This window comes from Girardinichthys multiradiatus, chromosome 7 (assembly GCF_021462225.1).
Source record: "Girardinichthys multiradiatus isolate DD_20200921_A chromosome 7, DD_fGirMul_XY1, whole genome shotgun sequence".
Classification (NCBI taxonomy): domain Eukaryota; kingdom Metazoa; phylum Chordata; class Actinopteri; order Cyprinodontiformes; family Goodeidae; genus Girardinichthys; species Girardinichthys multiradiatus.
Genome location: NC_061800.1, coordinates 24,367,602 through 24,387,164, shown reverse-complemented (window position 1 = coordinate 24,387,164; position 19,563 = coordinate 24,367,602). Strand labels below are relative to the sequence as shown.

Sequence of the window (19,563 nt, the reverse complement as noted above, 5' to 3'; positions counted from 1 at the left end):
TGGCGAGTTTAAATGTTTTGGGTCTACATCTTTAAAAGGAGCACAGGGACGTTTTGAGTAGTAAAGCAGCTGAATCGCAAAACATTTTCCTTTCTTTTGTTAGGTAATTAACTTTTCAGGGTAGATAAAATAACTAAACACGCTTAGACAGTTGTCGATAGTGAGGGGTTTTCTTATTTTTTTGTGATCGCTATGTCCTCCTCTAAGGAGGATACGTTATCCCCAGAGGAGCTGAGGAAAAGACTCTATCAAACCTTTAAAAACATAGGAGTGCTCGACACACTCAAAGTAAGTAATGATAACCTCGTAGATGTGACAGAGCTTTGCGTTAAGGATCAGTGTGAACACTTATACACTTATACATCTTGTTGCTCTTCTCTGGATCTGATCCAGGTGCAGCTGCGGAATCAGCTCATCCAGGAGTTGAAATATCCACACTCGAAGGGACACAATCCAGCTCCCAGGCCACTACAAGGGACATCTGAGACTTTTTTACTTTCAGCTTGCAACAGTATGGTGGCTGATCACCTCCGTAGTTCAGGGTATGAGTACACACTTTCTGTATTCTGCCCTGAGAGTGGTCTGTCTAAGGACAAGGTGTGTATGACAGCTTTTGTTTCCTTCTCCAGTTTTAATTGTAAGAATCACCAATCTCTAATGCATTTTATTTGGTTTATTGAAGTGGAACAAATAATATATATATATATATATATTTCTTTTTACAAATTATCTGAAATCTGCCTGTATTCAGCCTCCATTTACCCTGATACCCCTGGATAAAATCCAGTGCAACCACCTGCCTTATTCAATTACCTAATTTGTAAACAGAGTTCACCTGTGTGTAAGCTGTTTTTGTAATCATTGGTTTGTTAAAGAAAATTAGAGAACAAACAGTACCACAAAGACCAAAGTTGTGGAGAAGATTTGAGCAGAGTTAGGTTATCAAAAAATATCCCAGTTATTGGACATCTCAGGGAGCACTGTTCAATCCACCATCCAAAAAGGGAAAGAGTGTGGCACAACTGCAAACCTACCAAGAAATTATCTCTACCTAAATTGACTGGCTGTACGAGAAGAGTATTATTCAGAGAAGCTGACATGAGGCCCATAGTAACTGAAGGAGCTGCAGAGATCCACAGCTCATGTAGGAGACTGTTAAAAGAACAGTTATTAATTGTGCACTCTACCTATCTGACCTTTATGGAAAAAGGGCAAGAAGTAAGCCATTGTTGAAAGGAAGCCATAGGAAGTCCCTTTAACAGTGTGCTACAAGTCATGCAGGGGACATGGCAAACATGTGGAAGAAGGTGCTCTGGTCAGATGAGACTGAAGTGTAACTTTTTGACCAATATGCAAAATGTTTCATATGAACAACAGTAACACTACATATCACACTGACCACACTACTCCCACTTTGGGACATGCGGCGGTACTTTTTTTCCACCGGCAGGGACGCCGGTTTAGAGTTGATGAGAGTACGTTGAACTAAATACAGGAAAAAAAAGCGTTGATCTACAAAAGACTTGAACTGGCTGCAGTGAAATAGTTTAAATCAAAGCAAATGTGTGTTAGAAGGTCCCAGTCAAAGTTCATACGTAAAGAGTTAGTGGCAAGACTTTTAACATTTTTGTTCACGGATGCTCTCCATCCAAGGAGGACTCAAGAGGGCTGAATCCAAATGCAAGCCTCACTTTTCAGTTTTTTTGTTAGAAAATATTATGAAAGTCCAGCATCATTTTCCTCTGACTTCCCAACAATGTGCTAAACTGTGTAGGTCTGTTACATAAAACCCAGATAAAATACATTGTAGTTCATTCAATGTAATGTGACAACATGTGAAAAGTTCAAGGGGTGTAAATACTTTTGCAATGCACTTAAGCTGTAAATAATGACAATTTTGATCAATTTTGGCAGATTCTCAAGAAAGAAGACCTTCTTCAGGTTCTTAAATTTAATCCTTCATCAACCTTTGTTACATCTATGGTAATTATTAATGTGATTACAGTAAATAAAATAAACTCAAATTAACACTTAAACTGTTTTGTAATGCTAATATTTTAAATTTTAAACAGCTAAATAAAGAAAACAGTGATAAAGGTATGTTCAGTAACTTTTTTTTTTTTTTTTTCATTCAAACTGCTTCTACACCCAAGTCTTCTTGTCAGCATAAAGGTTGTGTCTTGCAGGGCTCCTGTTCAGCCTTTTAACCGACCTGACACACCATTCAACACACGACCTCCGTCATGACGTAGATACTCAGACAACCAACTCGACAAATTACGGAGAGTCCATTGGTATGATGAACACATGTCTAAAACAGCATTTTATTTTTCCTTTAAGCCCATTAGGTTTAGTTTAGCGTTAACCACAGTTATCCTCTTTTCTGTTCACAGTTGACAAAATGAAAATGATTGACAAGCAATACGAGAGCTTCAGTTTAGGTGAAGCCAAAATGTTCCCACTCCAGTCAAAGCTGACTGCATATAAACAAGAGATTGATGCGCAGAAGGAAGCAGAAATGAACACAAAGGTAAACACGTATCAGTGTGTGGAATAATGTTTAATGCTCAGGGTTGTTTCATCATTATTTATGCTCTAACATTGTGTCCTTTTTCAGCTGAAACATTTCAAAGAAGTTGAAATTGCAAAGATGAGGATGGAGGAAAAATCCAAGTTTATTAAGGAATTTGAAACGCTGAAGCAAGAACTGGAGAGGACTTATGAAACGAAGGCGAAGGCGCTGATGGAGCGAGAGAAAAATGCCATCGAGAGGTTGCAAAGACAGCAAGAGGTGAAATGGTTCCCTGTTCTTTTCCTTCATATGCTTTAAATCCTTGGCATATAAGAGCTAGAAGCTTGGTGAATATTTAATGTCAGCCAAAGATAACTGAAATGGTTTTCTGCATAAGCCTTACACCCATATAATAAAAGCAGCTTTACATACAGGACCCAGCTTCTGTTGGCGGAAGTTTTGCTTTCTCTGTTTTGAACATTTGAGTAAAGAATGCAGTTAAGTGTCTTTATCTCTCAGCAAGATTTTTAAGTGTTGATCTTTAATTGGCCTAATCCTGCTTATGATACAGCATTTCTAAGGTTAGGTAGTTATGGACTGCACCATCAGAAACCTTACAGTTTTATACAGTGTGAAGAATAAAACAATGAAAAAATAAATGGTTTTCAGAATCACTGGGCTGCTCAGTTAGCAATATTTGCACCCTGGTGTTTGTTGGAGGTAAAAATAAAAATAAAATCCGCACAGATTTCTGAGTAGATTTACAAGAACGTCACATGAGTACGTCAAGAGTTTTTTCCTCAGTTTAAAAGAAAATGATTGCTGACTTTGAAGCTGTTATGTTTTAAGTTATTGTACAATTGACTTTAGACCTCGTTAACTTCTTGTATTCTTAAATGTTTCAAAATCTAGCAACTGTGTTCCATAAATTTGAACTATTAATGTAAACATTGTTTAACGTTATTCTTAGATTGAAGAAAAAAATGTCTACATGCAGAGACAATCCCTGCTGAAAGAAATCGAAACACTGCGCAGCAGAGAAAACGAGCTAAGGATGAGGATGGAGGCTTTTGAAAAGTAAGATGTTTTAAATGACCTTTTTTAAATATTTCTTTGCAGTATCTGATTCATTGTTCTGCTTCGGTTCCATGTCAGGTCTTGTCAAATTCACACAGAGAAGGTGAGGGCTACTGAAGAGTTGTTGAGGAGAAGAGATCTGGCTGTAAAGATGATTGAGGACACATACGACCAGAAGTTGAAAAATGAGCTCGCCAGGTATTTTTCATTTCCGGGGGAAAAAAATAATTCTTGCTTTATTCAGCTCATATTACGTCCAACAAAACTACTAAGTTTAAGTCTAGTCTTGTATCACCAGAGGATGTCACTGTTGGGTTGAGTAAAGGTAATAATCTCATCTTGTATGAATCATTTGTAATCTTGATCTTTATCAGCAAAAATCAAACAGACATTTATGCTCAAGTTGTTTAATGCTAATAAGTTTTACAGAAATATATCAGTTTTTTGCTATAAACCACTAGGTATTAAAAACTACAGCTCCGGTCACAAGTTTTAATGCATCATCGACAGACGTTTCATAATAATTGAGAATTTAATCTCTTCCTCAGATTTCCTGATAATACAACATACAACTTGACTGATTTTAAAAAATTGGAAAAATTGGGGCCCCAAGTTTTAATTTGTTGTGGATTTTCTGTAATCTATAAAATTAAGCCTGAAGGCTCAAATGCTCAAATACATTTCCACTATGTGAATAAATCTCTCTGGATGTTGTAGAGAAACCACACGTTTTGTAGTCATCAACAAGGTTCTGGCATAATTCCACCTGCATATTTGACTCTTCTCATAGCTAATTTTAAATGAGTTTGCTTCCTGACAGAGACCTGACCTTTAACCTTAAGATGGTTCTACCTTATTCATTCAAAAACTAGTTTTCATGTATGCTTGGGATCATTATCCTGTTGAAACACCCAATTGGGTCCAAGTTTTCTTACTTGAAACCAAATTGATAAGGACACTAGGGACCACAAGCCAATCATTAGCTTAAATATTCTGTAAAACCAGTGTCTCTTTAAAAAGTGAAAAAAATAAGTTTTAAATGAACATGCAGTGAGAGGGTGATGACCAAGGAAAAACGAGCACTGAAATCTGCAGCTTTTCATATGGAGATGCCAATGGTCAGATGAGAAAAAACTGAGCTATTCTATCCACAGTAAAAAGATGTAAACTGAGATTAGGCTTTCAAACCTAAAAACACTCTACCAACTGTTAAGGGGTTAACGTTTCTACGCAATTGGACATTTGAACAGGATATTGATCCCAAAAGCACATCAAAACTGGTTTTGAAATGGATTAGACAGGCTAACATTAAGCTAATGGAACGGCCCCAACCTCAGACCTTTGCAAAATTAGTGGACTACACCTAATGTAAATGCTGGGCCGGTTCCAGGAAACAAACCAACCAACTGATTAAACTTTAACATTTCTGTCAAGAAGAGTGGTCAAATGTCCAGCCAGAATTAAGCCAGAAGCTTGTTGATGGCTACAAAAAACATGTGGTTTCTCTGCAACTTGCTAAGGGACATGTAACCAATTATTAGAAGATATGTGTGCATTTATTTGTACTTTTTATTTATATAAAGTAAACCTTGAGGAAATTAGAGAAAATCCTCAATCAATTCAAACGTATGCACCCAATTCCAGTCCTAAATAATCATTGAGGTTGTATGCTGTATTATCAGTCCACCAATAAAAACATGGACAAGCCCAAATTAATATTTTTGTGAAATTCTGATTAATACTGTAAATGTGGTGCAATCTTGTCTGGTTTTTAGAAACTTAGGACAGTTTTAATTAGCTCAGGAGAAATGTGGCTTTTTCCTGATAGTGTCAGCAATCATTGACTCGACTATTTGCTAAACTGCCTCCTGCCTTCTATAATTTTAGGTGCCAGCTTGAGCTGAAGGAGGAATTTCTTACAAGAACAGAGAAACTCACAGAAAATGAGAACAGACACAAAGGCAAGCATTTCATTTCCTGCATGAAACAAAACCAGTTTGATGATGAGTGCATTTTCACAGTGTTTACTTTGTTTTTTTTGTTTGTTTCTAGTAGAAACAGTTCGAATCCAAAAGGAGTCGGATTTGATTGATGCCAGGCTACAGGAGCACAACAGAACATGCGCAGAGCTGAAGCGACTGCGGGTAAACGTTACAATCCCATCTTATAGGCATTGCTTAGCTTACGATATTATGGATATGTGATAAAAGTATTGCTACTACACTTTATTGCAAGAACTTACATGCTACTGTTCACAGAGGTGTTTTTTAACTTTCTATTTTTGTATTTCCCTTTTTCTTTCCCTATTTGGCTATGCTTGTTTTCCCAGGTTGAGCTAGAGACCGCACAGCAGCAGATATCTCTGCTGACTCAACAGAAGGAGCTATTAAAGGAACGACTCGAGAGCACAAGCGACTATCCCGGCTTGAAAAGGGAGAAAGCAGAGCTGCTGGGACAGCTGCAGCTGCTGAAGAAACAGCTGCAGGAATCACAAGAAGAGAACCAGCGGCTCCGTGCAGGTGAAAAGAGACCGCCGCATTTCTAGTGAATATTAAGCAGCTCCTGTTTCCTTTTTCCCTTTATGTTAGTGGTAGTTTAATAAACAGGTGTTACCCAGAAAATGTACACAATGTAAATACACGTGCTGTAAACGTTACCTCTGATCCATCTAACTCGTGTCTTGTGTTCAGAGTGTTTGTGGCTGCATTCAGTGTGAGATTCAGTGGGCTATAAAGCATTATTTCTAGTCTGTCCTCCTACCTCTGCATGAATGGGCCTGGCCTACCAACGTGGGGCCTCTTTGCCTGGATTGAAGCTTTGCAGATGGTTCACAAAAGAAAGCGAATAAAATGTGAAGTGAATGTAAGCAGAGACAGAAAGCTCTATTTACCAACAGCAAACAAATATGTTCCTCTCTCTGAGGAAGACTGCATTCACCCTGTTTAATGACTGGATTAAAAACACTCCACCACTGGTTCTACGAGAGCATCAATAAATATCAATACATTTGAAAATATGATTAAATGCAGTTACTGTGTGCATTTTAGAGATAAAAATCACACTTCTTGATGTAAACGGTGTCCTGAAGAAGATGGGAATATGTTTCAAGAGCAGTATTTGTGTTTGTGGCTCTATGATTTCTGTGACCAGCAGTCACAGCCACACAGTTACCTAAAAAAAAGACTGAAAAGAAGTTCTAAATAGTTTTATTTTTTATCATTACGTTTATCTGTATCAAAATAGTACCACAGATAATAAATATCGTGATAAAAGCTTTTGTCCATATCCCCCACCCCTAACAACTACTAACCTCAATGTTTTTTATTGGGATATGACGTGATAGGCGAATGCAAAACAATACATGATCGTGAAGTCATGATGTGTTTTTCTTTTAAAGACAAAATCGGAAAAGTGTGGTATGCATCCGTATGAAGCCCTCCTTACTCTTATCCTCCTTTCATAAAATTCAGTGCAACCAATTGCCTTCAGAGGCCACTGAATTAAGAGCCCTCCTGTGTAGAACATACAGGTCCTTCTCAAAATATTAGCATATTGTGATAAAGTTCATTATTTTCCATAATGTCATGATGAAAATTGAACATTCATATATTTTAGATTCATTGCACACTAACTGAAATATTTCAGGTCTTTTATTGTCTTAATACGGATGATTTTGGCATACAGCTCATGAAAACCCAAAATTCCTATCTCACAAAATTAGCATATTTCATCCGACCAATAAAAGAAAAGTGTTTTTAATACAAAAAACGTCAACCTTCAAATAATCATGTACAGTTATGCACTCAATACTTGGTCGGGAATCCTTTTGCAGAAATGACTGCTTCAATGCGGCGTGGCATGGAGGCAATCAGCCTGTGGCACTGCTGAGGTCTTATGGAGGCCCAGGATGCTTCGATAGCGGCCTTTAGCTCATCCAGAGTGTTGGGTCTTGAGTCTCTCAACGTTCTCTTCACAATATCCCACAGATTCTCTATGGGGTTCAGGTCAGGAGAGTTGGCAGGCCAATTGAGCACAGTGATACCATGGTCAGTAAACCATTTACCAGTGGTTTTGGCACTGTGAGCAGGTGCCAGGTCGTGCTGAAAAATGAAATCTTCATCTCCATAAAGCTTTTCAGCAGATGGAAGCATGAAGTGCTCCAAAATCTCCTGATAGCTAGCTGCATTGACCCTGCCCTTGATAAAACACAGTGGACCAACACCAGCAGCTGACACGGCACCCCAGACCATCACTGACTGTGGGTACTTGACACTGGACTTCTGGCATTTTGGCATTTCCTTCTCCCCAGTCTTCCTCCAAACTCTGGCACCTTGATTTCCGAATGACATGCAGAATTTGCTTTCATCCGAAAAAAGTACTTTGGACCACTGAGCAACAGTCCTGTGCTGCTTCTCTGTAGCCCAGGCCAGGCGCTTCTGCCGCTGTTTCTGGTTCAAAAGTGGCTTGACCTGGGGAATGCAGCACCTGTAGCCCATTTCCTGCACACGCCTGTGCACGGTGGCTCTGGATGTTTCTACTCCAGACTCAGTCCACTGCTTCCGCAGGTCCCCCAAGGTCTGGAATCGGCCCTTCTCCACAATCTTCCTCAGGGTCCGGTCACCTCTTCTCGTTGTGCAGCGTTTTCTGCCACAGTTTTTCCTTCCCACAGACTTCCCACTGAGGTGCCTTGATACAGCACTCTGGGAACAGCCTATTCGTTCAGAAATGTCTTTCTGTGTCTTACCCTCTTGCTTGAGGGTGTCAATAGTGGCCTTCTGGACAGCAGTCAGGTCGGCAGTCTTACCCATGATTGGAGTTTTGAGTGATGAACCAGGCTGGGAGTTTTAAAGGCCTCAGGAATCTTTTGCAGGTGTTTAGAGTTAACTCGTTGATTCAGATGATTAGGTTCATAGCTCGTTTAGAGACCCTTTTAATAATATGCTAATTTTGTGAGATAGGAATTTTGGGTTTTCATGAGCTGTATGCCAAAATCATCCGTATTAAGACAATAAAAGACCTGAAATATTTCAGTTAGTAGCAATGAATCTAAAATATATGAATGTTAAATTTTTATCATGACATTATGGAAAATAATGAACTTTATCACAATATGCTAATATTTTGAGAAGGACCTGTAATCTCAATATGACTGAAGCTGTTTTCTGAAGGCTCCTGAGCATCATAAAGACCAAATGACACAAGCTTAGATTTTAACACAATATGCCAGACTTTGAACATTTCAGTCATAAACTCCCCAAATCTGGCCTTTATACACACCCTGAAAACCTTATCTCCACTTTGAAACATGGTGGTGCCAACATCATGCTCTGGTGATGCTTTTGTTTCCAGGAAGGACAGGGAAGCTTATCAGAATACATTGAATTAGCTTTGGGCATCCGATCTAACTGAGGTTGAGCTATTTTCCAAAGAGGAAACGCCACAACGTCTGTCTCTAGATGTGCGAAGCTGGTAGAGACATTTACTTACTGACTTTAAATACTTTAAATATCCTTTGAAAATCCCTGTCTTAGAAATGATCAAACCATCTAAAGAAGAACTGGCCTTGCAGACGGAGCTTCGCCGACTGCAGAACGCTCAAACACTAGACAAGGAGGAGTTTGAAAACCAGAAACAGGTTCTGCAAACGCAGCTTCAGAGTGAGGTGAATCCTATCATACCAGATTACTGACAGATTATGTGACTTATATTTATTTCCTAGTTTGCCTTTGTGCCTCTGGTAAAAATACTAAACAATGCAAGACAGTGTGTGATAATAAAATGTTTTCCCTGCAGGTGGAACGATGCGCCGAGCTTAAAGCTCAACTGGCAGAGTGTGAGACGAGGTCAGTGTGGATGACGAAACATCTTGAGGAGTTAAAGATGCAGCTCCGCCAAACACAGCAAGGTAGCATGTGGTGGAACGTGTTGGATATGTGTCAGCTTGGCTTGTCACTGTGTGTCAGGCTCAGTTATGCATTTTAGAATTGGTAGCGTTTGTGCTGTCAAGTTTTCAACTCTTTATCAACAGTTTGACTTTCGAGTGAAAATATTTTCAGTTGTCAAATATTTTCCCCATATAGTGTTTTGCCAAACTATTCATACCCCATTTTGTAATTATTTCATATAACACGAAGTAGAACATAACTGTGAAGTGGAAGGAAAGTGAGACATGGCTTCAAAAGTCTTGACCTAAAGTGGGTCATGCTTTTGTATTTAGCTCCCGCATGTCTATTCCATGTAGAAGCACCTTTCGCTGCCATTACAGCTGCAAGTCTTTTGGGGTATGTCTCTACACATCTAGAGACTGAAGTTTTTACACATTCTTCCTTGCGAAATAGCTCAAGCTCTGTCAGATTCGACGAAGAGCTTTGAATAAACATTTTCAAGTCTAACATTTAAGTCTGGACTTTACTGGACCATTTTAGCACATAGGTATCATTTTTGTAATATGGCGATAAATCCATTGCAGCTCTATCTGTACGTTTAGGGTCAGAAGATAAACCTCCTCTTTAGTCTAAACTCTTTTGCAGCTGCTGACAAGTTTTCTTCCAGGGTTGCCCCTTTATTTTGCTCCATCCATCTTCCTATCAACTCTGACCAGCTTCCCTGCAAGGAAAACATTCCCGCAGCAGGATGCTGCCACCATCAGGTTTCACAGTGGGGATGGTATGTTCTGGCTGATGTGCAGTGTTAGTTTGTCTTCTGCATATAGACCTACAATTTTACATTTAGGTCTCATCTGAACAGAGCACCTTCTTTTACACGTTTGTTGTTTCCCCTACATGGTTTGTGACAAACATTACGTTTTTATGGATTTCATTCAACAATAGCTTTCTTTTTGCCACTCTTCATAAAGACCAGATTTGTGGAGTGTAAAATAGCTTAGATGTCTGTCGATGTCTAAGCTATGGATCTCTGCAGCTCCTCCAGAGTTACCATGGGCCTTGTGCCTGCTTTTCTGATTCATGTTTTCTTTGCCCCCGCCTGTCAGTTTATGTGGATGGCCGTGTTTTGGTAGGTTTCCAATTGTATTGTAGTGTTACCTTTTTGAAGATGATGAATTGAACAGTGCTCCTTGAGAAGTTCAGAGCTAGGGGATATTTTTTTATTACATAACCTTGTTTTAAATGGCCCCATAACTTTATCCCAAATCTGTATGCTGTGGTCCTAGGTCTTGATGATGCTGTTTGTTAACTAATGTTCTAATGGCCTTGGCAAAACTGCTGGATATATACTGAGATAAAAGTACACACATAGGCATCAGAGTAGAAGGGGCTGAATACAAACATGCACCACTCTTCAGATTTCTATTTGTAGACATTTTAGAAAACCAAATCATTCCACCAAATCCCCGTCACCATTATGTTCTACTTTGTGTTGGTCTGTTCTGTAAAATCAAACTAAAATGCTAAAAAAACAACAACAAAAAAAGTTTGCGCTTTTTGGGACAAAATGTGAAAAGGTTCAGAGGGACATGAACTCCTTTGTAAGGCACTGTAACAAAATTAAACCAAAAACAGAAAGCCACTGTTAAACGGTAGTAACTTGTTTGCGAATCTACTCTATTTATTTTATCTGGTGGTGGTCTTCTGTGTTAATGTTGAACCCCCCCCCCCCTTTGTTCGTTTTTACTCTTTCATGTCCTTCCATGTGACTCCATCAATAATGACAGCGCTGGAAAATGAAGTGCTGCGTAACCCCAAGCCCTCTCTTGTTGATCGCTCTGTTCTGGAGCTCATCACTGACAAGCTGGTTCCACCCAACATCTATGTGGACACATCTGTGCTAAGGCCCAGGGTGAGTTACCATGATGTTTGTGAAGCAGGTGGGCCGTCGCAAGGACACAAGTCTCCTTGGAGGGATTCTCCAAACTCTGACGTGGAGCTTGTGGCAGAAGCCAAGGCTCGAATCCAGGAGCTGCAGAAGGAGGCCGAAAGCTTAGAGGAAGCTTACAGGGAATACCAGCAGAGGGCAGTGCACTCCACCATCTCACACAGGCCTTTCTCCCCACCCTATTCTTCACATTACCCCAGCTTCCCTTCGAGGAAAAAAGACTGTCAGCCTTCACACGACTATTTAACCCACAGGCCAAAGACTTTACTCAAACAGCTCACTCCTCAATGTGTCCAATCCCCCTCTTTGGTATCCCACGACACCGGAAACATCATGCCACCTTTAGAAGTCCGTGATCAGCCCCAGGCCCCATTTGTCTCTGACCACAGTCAGAATGGTTTGTCTAAACCTGTACTTCTAAGAGATGGACAAAGTCCTGATGAAAGCTCTGTTTCATCCAAACAATTGTCTTCCAGAGGGCGACTTCAGAAGGAGAATGCAGAAGGTAGCTTTAAAAAATGTTCTTTTTATATATTTGTCAAAGAATACCAAAACCACAATTATTTTTAGTTAAAATTTCTCCTCTTTTAGTCTTGTTTCATATTATAAATCTTTGCCCCCATCTTATAACCAGCTGTGTCTCCAACGGCGTTCTCCCAGCCGCCGCCACCCGACACACGGCTCTTTCATGCCTCTGTCGTCACTGTCACAACCACAGGTGACTTTTCTCCTGAGCTCAGTCCACCTCACAGCCCCCAGCACAGGAGCACAGCACGGGGCCACTTCAGGTACCATCTGCCGCAGCTAAGACAAGGACACGCATTTCACATTATGGTTATGAATTCTAATGATGTCTTGTTTGCCCTTGTTTCTTTCAAGTCCACCCGAAGTACAGCCTGTATTCTCCAGCTCAGAGACTTCCCCGCAGCCGGAGAAGATAAACCTTGAAGATCTAATGGGAGAATTGCAAGGTTTTCCAGACTATGAACAGTCATGTCATGGTGCATGTTTTTAATCTCAATATTTCTTCTGTTTGTGACAGACAAGCGAATCAGTTTAGTTCTTCTTAATTCTGGTTTCATCTCTACATGCTCCTCATTTTAAAGTAAAGTTAACTTAATTTGCTATGGATTTTTCACGTGTGTTAGCACTTAAAGTCTGTCAAGAGTTCTGCTGAACGCTGATTGTTGAACATGTGGAAAAGATGTGCCACAGAAGCACATTGCAGCACTAAAAATACGAGACTGTGCACTCCGTCCTAACAGACATACATTATATACAGTTCTTTGAAAAGGTATTCATGGCACATTTTGTTGCGTTACAACCACAAACGTATTTTGTTTTATTGGGATTTTATGTCATAGGCCAATGAAGGCAGGGCATGATTGTGAAGGGGAAGGAAAAGATGCATTGATTTTAATATTTTTTTAAAAATAAAATTCTGAAAAGTATGGGATTCGTTTGTAACCATGCACCTTCAGAAGTCACTTAATTAATATAGTGCATTTGTGTGTAATTTAATATTTAAGTATAAATACAGCTGGAATATGAAGGCCTGAGAAGAGGGCATTGTAACTATGACAACTATGTGTCATGCACTGTGATAACCTGGCCTACGTAGGAACATGACAACAATAACTGTTGCATGATAACCATAAGAAGTGGCTTTGAACATTTGCTCCTTTTTGGATTTTTATTTGACAAAAATGTAAAAACCAAGAATGATTTTCCTGCAGCTTCATAATTGTGTACTGCTTTGTGTTGGCCAGTCACATAAAACTCCATTGAAAAACACAGACATTTGTGGTTGTGATATTGTAAAGAATTTAGTGGTGTACTCAGGCATTACACAGTTTGACTGCTGTGCAGGAAATTAACAGTGTGTAAAGACTATTTGCATCTTCCACCTTCCAGTTGCACATTTTCTGCAGAACATTTCAAACAATTTGTTGCTGTTATTTGTAACAGGTGCCACGTACAGACATAGGGGTTTTTCTCTGTATTTTTAATGAGTATGAATCTGGCCCCTAGCATGTCCTTTCAGCAGCCCTACCCAATGGTGAAGATGAAGGACAGCTGATTATGTATTCTGTGCTGGTTCTCTGGCTCAGTTGCATTATGGTAGAGCATAAAAGATCTCTTTGTGCAACGTCTCCCTCCAGAGCCCGGCCACATTCCAGAGCTTCTCCTGGACACTGCTGTCCCTCTCTCTGAGGAGGCCCCTGAAAGGTCCACCACCACCCCCCAGCCCCAGGACCTCCCAGAAGACCCAACACACTTGCACAGCCAGCCTGGTGAGTCAACCCGCCCAGAAATGGCCCTTGATCTTGATTGACCCTTGACGATATGCAGTCATTTTATATTGAATGTCATCATTCTTGCTGTACCAGTTGTACCATGTTTCGCTCATTTCCTGTATCCTAATTTGATGTCATTCCACTTTTATCTAGAAGTTCAAGAGACTTCAGGTGAATCTGTCAAGGAGCAAGAGGAAGAAGAGGAGCAAAGGTGGGAAAGAGAGCGAAAAGAAAAACAAGAACAAAGGCAGAGAGAGCTAGAAGAAGCCAAAGAGCGAGAGCGACAGGAACTGGAATGTTTGGAGAAGGAGATGGTAACTGTTAATCCAGCACGCTGATCCTTAAAAGATAACAATTATTTGAAATCCGCAGTGACAACATCTCTGTCTAACCAGCTTTTGGAAGAGGTGGTGCAACCGGAAAAGGAAGAAGAAACAGATATTAAGAAAGGCGAAGATAATGAGCACAGCAGGGAAGAGCTACAAGTAGAAAATCCACTGGAGAAATACATGAAGATGGTACTGGAAGCAAGAGAGAAGCAGCATGAGCAGGTCAGTTCCATCCGCATTAGCCAAAACCTCATGCATAACTCATGTTACTTAAACCTCACATTTGTATTTTTTTAATTTGCATTTTTAGATGCCTGTAATAGAGGAAGGAGGACAGATGAGCCCGGACGTCAAGAGTTTATTTGAAGAAAAAGATGAAAGGTAACACATGCCTTTACAAGGCCACAGAATTTAATATATATACGTACTAATTTATTGCATGTAAAACAAGTCTATTTTCTAATTCAAAAGATATGTTGTTACTCTAGAAAGCTTTAATAAAAGAACAAGGCCACATGATGAAATCTCAATACTATTTAATTGCTTTTGTGGTTTCTCATCTCCTGATAGCTGGGTAGTGTTATCAGCTCTAGAATTACTTCAAGTTAATTTAAAAATACCTTTCTCTGTTGGGTTATGCTTTTTTTCTGTCCCTTAAGGACTTATTAATTCCATTTGCTTTTTCAGCATCGCAGCATACTCACTGAAGGATGAAGAAGATGAGTTCTGGTGAGCCGTCTCATAAGCTGAATCAAAGTTCTGCAACAAATTTCAAGCTTGTCACTTTTTTAACCTTAAGTTTGTTCGTTTTTTTCTATTTGGCCTATTTGCAAGGATTGCAAATGTGAAAAACGAATTTTGCTAACCGTGCTCTAATAAAGAAACACACTTCACAACATTTTTAAGTTTATGTTTTCTTTATTTTCATAAAAACAGTCATCAGGCCAGTTGAGCTGTGTTTCCAGTCAGACATGGTGCTCATTGATTGGTTGATTGATTGATGTCCTCCTGGTGATTCATAGACATTTTTTTTTTCTTTTGGTTCATTCAGTATGAAAAACAAACAATCAAAGGTCATGTACATTATCATGATGTACTGTACTATGCCTTGCAAAAGAATCCATACCTCTTGAGCATTTTCATGTTTTGTCTTGTTGCAACCACAAACATCAATGTATTTTATTGTGGTTTTATATGAGAAACCTGCATAAAGAAATGCTTAGCTGACAAGTGGAAAAAAATGATGTTTGTTTTTAACAAATATTTGCTGTGCAATAGTATTCAACCCCCTTTATCTGATAAGCGAAATATAATCCAGCGCAATCAACCGCCTTCAGAAATCAGTGTTTTGTAAACTGAGTCCATGTATGTTCAATTTAATCTCTGTACTATAATAAGACGTGGCCCTACAGCTAAACCGAAAGGCTGGTCAAGAAGAGCATTATTTAGAAAAACAGATAGGAGGCCCATGGTCACTCTGAAGGAGCTGCAGAGATTCACAGCTCAGGTGGAATCAGGTGAATCTGTTGACAGGAAAACTATTAGTTGTGCACAAATCTAGCCTTTATGGAAAAGTGACAAAAAGAAAGCCAAAGTCATGTAGGGGGGCCATAGAAATCTAACTTTTGTCTACATGGAAGATGCTGTATAATTCAAACATCACTCTGAACACACCATCCAAATAAGAAAACATGGTGGTGGCTGCATCGTGTTGTTTTTTCAGCAGCAACAGGAAAGCTGGTCTTAACCAAGACACCAGAAAGGCCCAGTTAAAGTCCAGACCCAAATCCTTCCACTTTACAATTATGTGTTGGTCCATCACATTCCACACAAATGAGATACATTAAAGTTTGTGGGTTTTACATCACAAGATACATAAAAGCTTAAGTGTGAAAATACTTTTGCGAGGCATTGCATGCCACACCTTTCTCTGCGGTGCCACTGTACATCTATCTAGTTAGCAGGAAACAAAGACTGACTTTAATATCACAAGATACTGTTTTATACATTGGACAGCATTGGCTTTAACACTTTGGCTACATTTACATTTATATATTGTTTTAACTGAAATGAATTGTTTTTTAGGTAATCTTGAGGAAGCCCTTGACATTTGTAGAAAACATCTGTTCTATTATGCAAAACAACTTTAAAAAGACAAGAGTCTAAAAATATTGATAACTAATTAGCTATATAAAAGCAAGTAACAGTTAAAAAAGGGCAAACACTGCCTACTACTGATGTCAGTATACCTAACCGTACATCACACGTGTCTCTGCAGAAACAATGGTTTTCATGCAATAAAACATCAAGTTATCCCTGTAACTTCACTAAAAGCAAATAAAAGATTACATGAGTAATTATATCAACAATATAACAATTGCACATTAAAATGAATGCAATTTTAGAAAAGTATGAGGTTTCAATTTTTAAAAAGACAATGTAAATCGTAGCATATTTACACTTCAAAACTGGAATTCTGGCTGCTTTTAAATCCAATACAAGTGGGGTAGTTTTATTCATGTTATAGGAGCCAAAACAAAAAGCAGCAAACTTTTGTATTGTTCTGATTTACAATACAAAACTGCTATTTATTGAGAAAGACATCTGAAATCTTAGCCTCACTTCATTGGCAAAAGTCTTTTTTTCTTTAAATTGGCTAAATGCAAATTTACCAAAGTTAGTAGATATTACATGTATTCTGATTAAACTTTGCACCATTCATGTATCAAGTATAAGAAATGAACTGTTATTAAGTAATACCGTGATAAATAAGATCTAATCAGGTTGCATGAATGCTTTGTGTTGCTCCAAATACATCCCATTTCTAATCAAGATGACATTTTTTAATTATGTTGTCTATAAGTTCTAGTGCATACCTGAGGTAGTGTTAATGCAGGCAATTGTTTTTCTGGACATCCTAATGGAACTGAAATCCAAAACTAATTCGCACTTAAATGATTGGCAGCTAAGATGATTATGCAGTATAATTTGCACATATTACTCGATTGGACTCTGTATTTACGTAGGTCGCCTAGCTGGGTCTGTTTTATGTTACATACATGCTGCAGTTCCTGCAACGTCAGAGTAATTAGAGTTTGAAAACGCTAACTGAGAATGGACATAAGGCCTTCCTTATTGTGTACAAGCCATTAGCATTTTCTTTATTAGGAAAATGGCAGAAAAACAGCTGAAACTTTGCCACAAAGGGTCAAAAGACAGAGCAAAACAGACAGTAAAAAAACAGTTATTTGCTGTGTAAGAATAGTGCAAAGTCTTAACATTCACCAGCAGAGACTGGTTATAGAAAGGGCTACAAAAAGAAAAATCAACAGCATGAATGTCAGAACTACACTGGATTTCCCTACAACAAAGAAAATGAAAAAATACCTTAATGTAGCAGTCCTGAAACACGTCTTGGTGGGTTAGTACAGAAAGCAGCTCTTATGCATTAGTTTGTTAGGAGCTGGGTTAGTACTGCACAGAGTTGGCAGGTTATACTAGCTGAGTGTTGGTCCAAAACAGGGGCCTGTAGTGGCTGGTCATAGTGTTCATAAGCATATCTGCATGGTTGTTGTTTTTTTATTTTTTGTTTTTTCTGTAAGGGTGTTACATCCTTATGTGTAGGAATTGAGGCATTCCTTAGAGCGCGAGGTGATGTCCTGCAGCTCCCGCTCTTCCTTCATTTTGATGTCTTGGTAGGCATGCATTTGACTGGCATCCTTAAGGTAGGCCCAGTTTGCTGAGAGAATCATAAGGTAGTGGATCTGCAAAAGAAGGGTGAGGTGGATGGCTGGTGAGCATGTCAGAGATGCAAAGCGAGCTACAGGAAACAGGGCTATGGTACGTACACAAAACACACAGCATAAAACATGACATCCTACAAGAAAAACATGTTATAGTTACAATTACTGTAGGTGTTTCTACTTTTCTATGTAAAGTAAAAGAGAAATTACACTTTTATGGTAGGAAAATGAGTGACAGGAAATAAAGTGCAAAGTGGTGCAGATATTAAAAGCTGGGAGGTTAGTGCAAAGCTTGAGATTCTGCATTCTGTAAACCTGACTGAGCTTCATACAGCGCTCATTACGTGATTAACAACACCTTGCATAAGTATTAATATCTCTGCAACTTTTTCACATTTTGTCATGTTGCAACTGCAAAGTTCAATATACTTTGTTATATTTTACTGAGTAAAAGCCCAGACCCAAATTCAACACACTAGAAGAGTTTAAAGCAAGGTCAGCTCAGAATGATATTCCAATGGAGTTCAAAAACAGAGAATGGCACAACTCCAACCCCACCAAGACCTACACAGGTGGGGCAAGAATCAATCAGAGAAGCAACCAAGAGGCCCATGGCAACACTGGAGGAACTGCAGAAATAAACAGCTCAGGAGATAATATTTTGTAATAGGACAACAGTAAATTGTCATCTGGGAGCTATTTTTACTTAAGTTTTGAAAACCTTATGTTGTTTTCCTCTCACCTGAAAGTTATGCACTACATTGTGTTGGTCTACCCCATAAAATCCCAAGTTATGTTGGAGTTTGTCAAATTAAGGTGAAAAAAAAACGAAAACGTTGAAGATTTATTAAGACTTTTGCAAGCCACTGCATACCATTGTGAGCTTTAGAATAAAAAAAAGACCAAGTAGGGATACTTTTGTAAACAAAGATTGTTTATTTATGTAGAAAGTAAAAGCTACAGTCTAGTAAAACTTAAAGAAAATTAAATATATGCAATATGAAGTATAAGTCACTATAAACAGATCAACGAATGAAAATTGTAAGCTTGCAGGCGCTGTGTTAAAATCAACAGACGTCTCTTTAATGGCACTTTGAGGAAGGAAGAAAAATAAAAGGAGCATCTTTCAAAGCTGAGGATCAGCTGTCGTAGGAAACAGAATACATATATGCTACTTTAAAACAGAAATTATTCTTACATCTTATAAACTGAGGCCTCATGCAGAAGTATACCACTTGTACTGGCCTACGCTACTTTGACGGAGGAGTTGTTACTTTAAAATCTACAATGCACAACAGATCAACATAATATGCATTAGTATAATACAGTGGATGAAAGTCTGTTTAGGATCCATTTTGCAATGAAAAATATAATACTGAAGGTTTTCTGTGATTGTTTGGCACAAAATATCTCAAATAAATCAAAATAATAAACTGAAAAAGGGAACCAAAAAAAGGGTAAAGCTACTTTGCCAATGATGCACATCTTTTTACAGATGTATCTCCAGAAAACACACCAAAACTGCCAATCTTGCAATTTAAAATATCAACCCTGGGAATATTTTTATATTTTTCATGATTTGATCTGCTCATTAGCTTAACTTTAAGGCCATGTGCAGCTTTCTGGTACAATGTATTTCCTGTTACGGTCTTAAGGCCAATGTGAGGCCTTTAAAAACAGTATTAAAAACCTGCACACCATTATGTTTGACGTGTGATTCACAAATTTGCAATTTACTGTGATATAATTCAACCGGTTCTGGCACAGCGGGT

The 19,563-nt window shown here is 38.8% G+C and overlaps 2 protein-coding genes across 4 annotated transcripts in view; one reads left to right on the top strand and one right to left on the bottom strand.

Moving 5' to 3' along the window:
* Positions 1-36: 36 nt before the first annotated feature.
* On the top strand, positions 37-14,946 carry ofd1 (OFD1 centriole and centriolar satellite protein). Of its 3 annotated transcripts, none has more exons than XM_047370480.1 (22): positions 37-288; positions 394-597; positions 1,915-1,941; positions 2,073-2,097; positions 2,187-2,294; positions 2,394-2,530; positions 2,618-2,791; positions 3,483-3,589; positions 3,668-3,787; positions 5,477-5,550; positions 5,642-5,733; positions 5,919-6,108; positions 9,121-9,251; positions 9,383-9,494; positions 11,262-11,927; positions 12,057-12,210; positions 12,302-12,423; positions 13,585-13,716; positions 13,873-14,033; positions 14,115-14,270; positions 14,359-14,429; positions 14,736-14,946. In XM_047370480.1, the coding sequence occupies exons 1-22, from the start codon at positions 193-195 to the stop codon at positions 14,779-14,781; spliced, it is 3,105 nt and encodes a 1,034-aa protein (XP_047226436.1). In that variant the 5' UTR covers positions 37-192; the 3' UTR covers positions 14,782-14,946. The 3 variants fall into 3 exon arrangements, with proteins under 3 accessions (XP_047226436.1, XP_047226434.1, XP_047226435.1); XM_047370478.1 differs by having other exon boundaries at positions 1,915-1,983; XM_047370479.1 differs by having other exon boundaries at positions 39-288; positions 1,915-1,983; positions 12,302-12,393.
* The window catches only part of gpm6bb (glycoprotein M6Bb), a 44,401-nt gene continuing 39,784 nt past the window's right edge, over positions 14,947-19,563 (bottom strand). The window contains exon 7 of the mRNA XM_047370485.1: positions 14,947-17,812. Within this exon, the coding sequence (XP_047226441.1) occupies positions 17,663-17,812 (150 nt within the window). The 3' untranslated portion in view covers positions 14,947-17,662. The remainder of the gene's footprint in view (positions 17,813-19,563) is intronic.

Excerpts from the sequence above, each read along its gene's own strand:
- ofd1 (XM_047370478.1), top strand. The coding sequence starts at position 193 with ATGTCCTCCTCTAAGGAGGATACGTTATCCCCAGAGGAGCTGAGGAAA. Across the intron at positions 12,211-12,301 it reads ACAGCACGGGGCCACTTCAG|TCCACCCGAAGTACAGCCTG; the intron begins GTACCATCTGCC and ends GTTTCTTTCAAG. Across the intron at positions 14,271-14,358 it reads GAGAGAAGCAGCATGAGCAG|ATGCCTGTAATAGAGGAAGG; the intron begins GTCAGTTCCATC and ends TTGCATTTTTAG.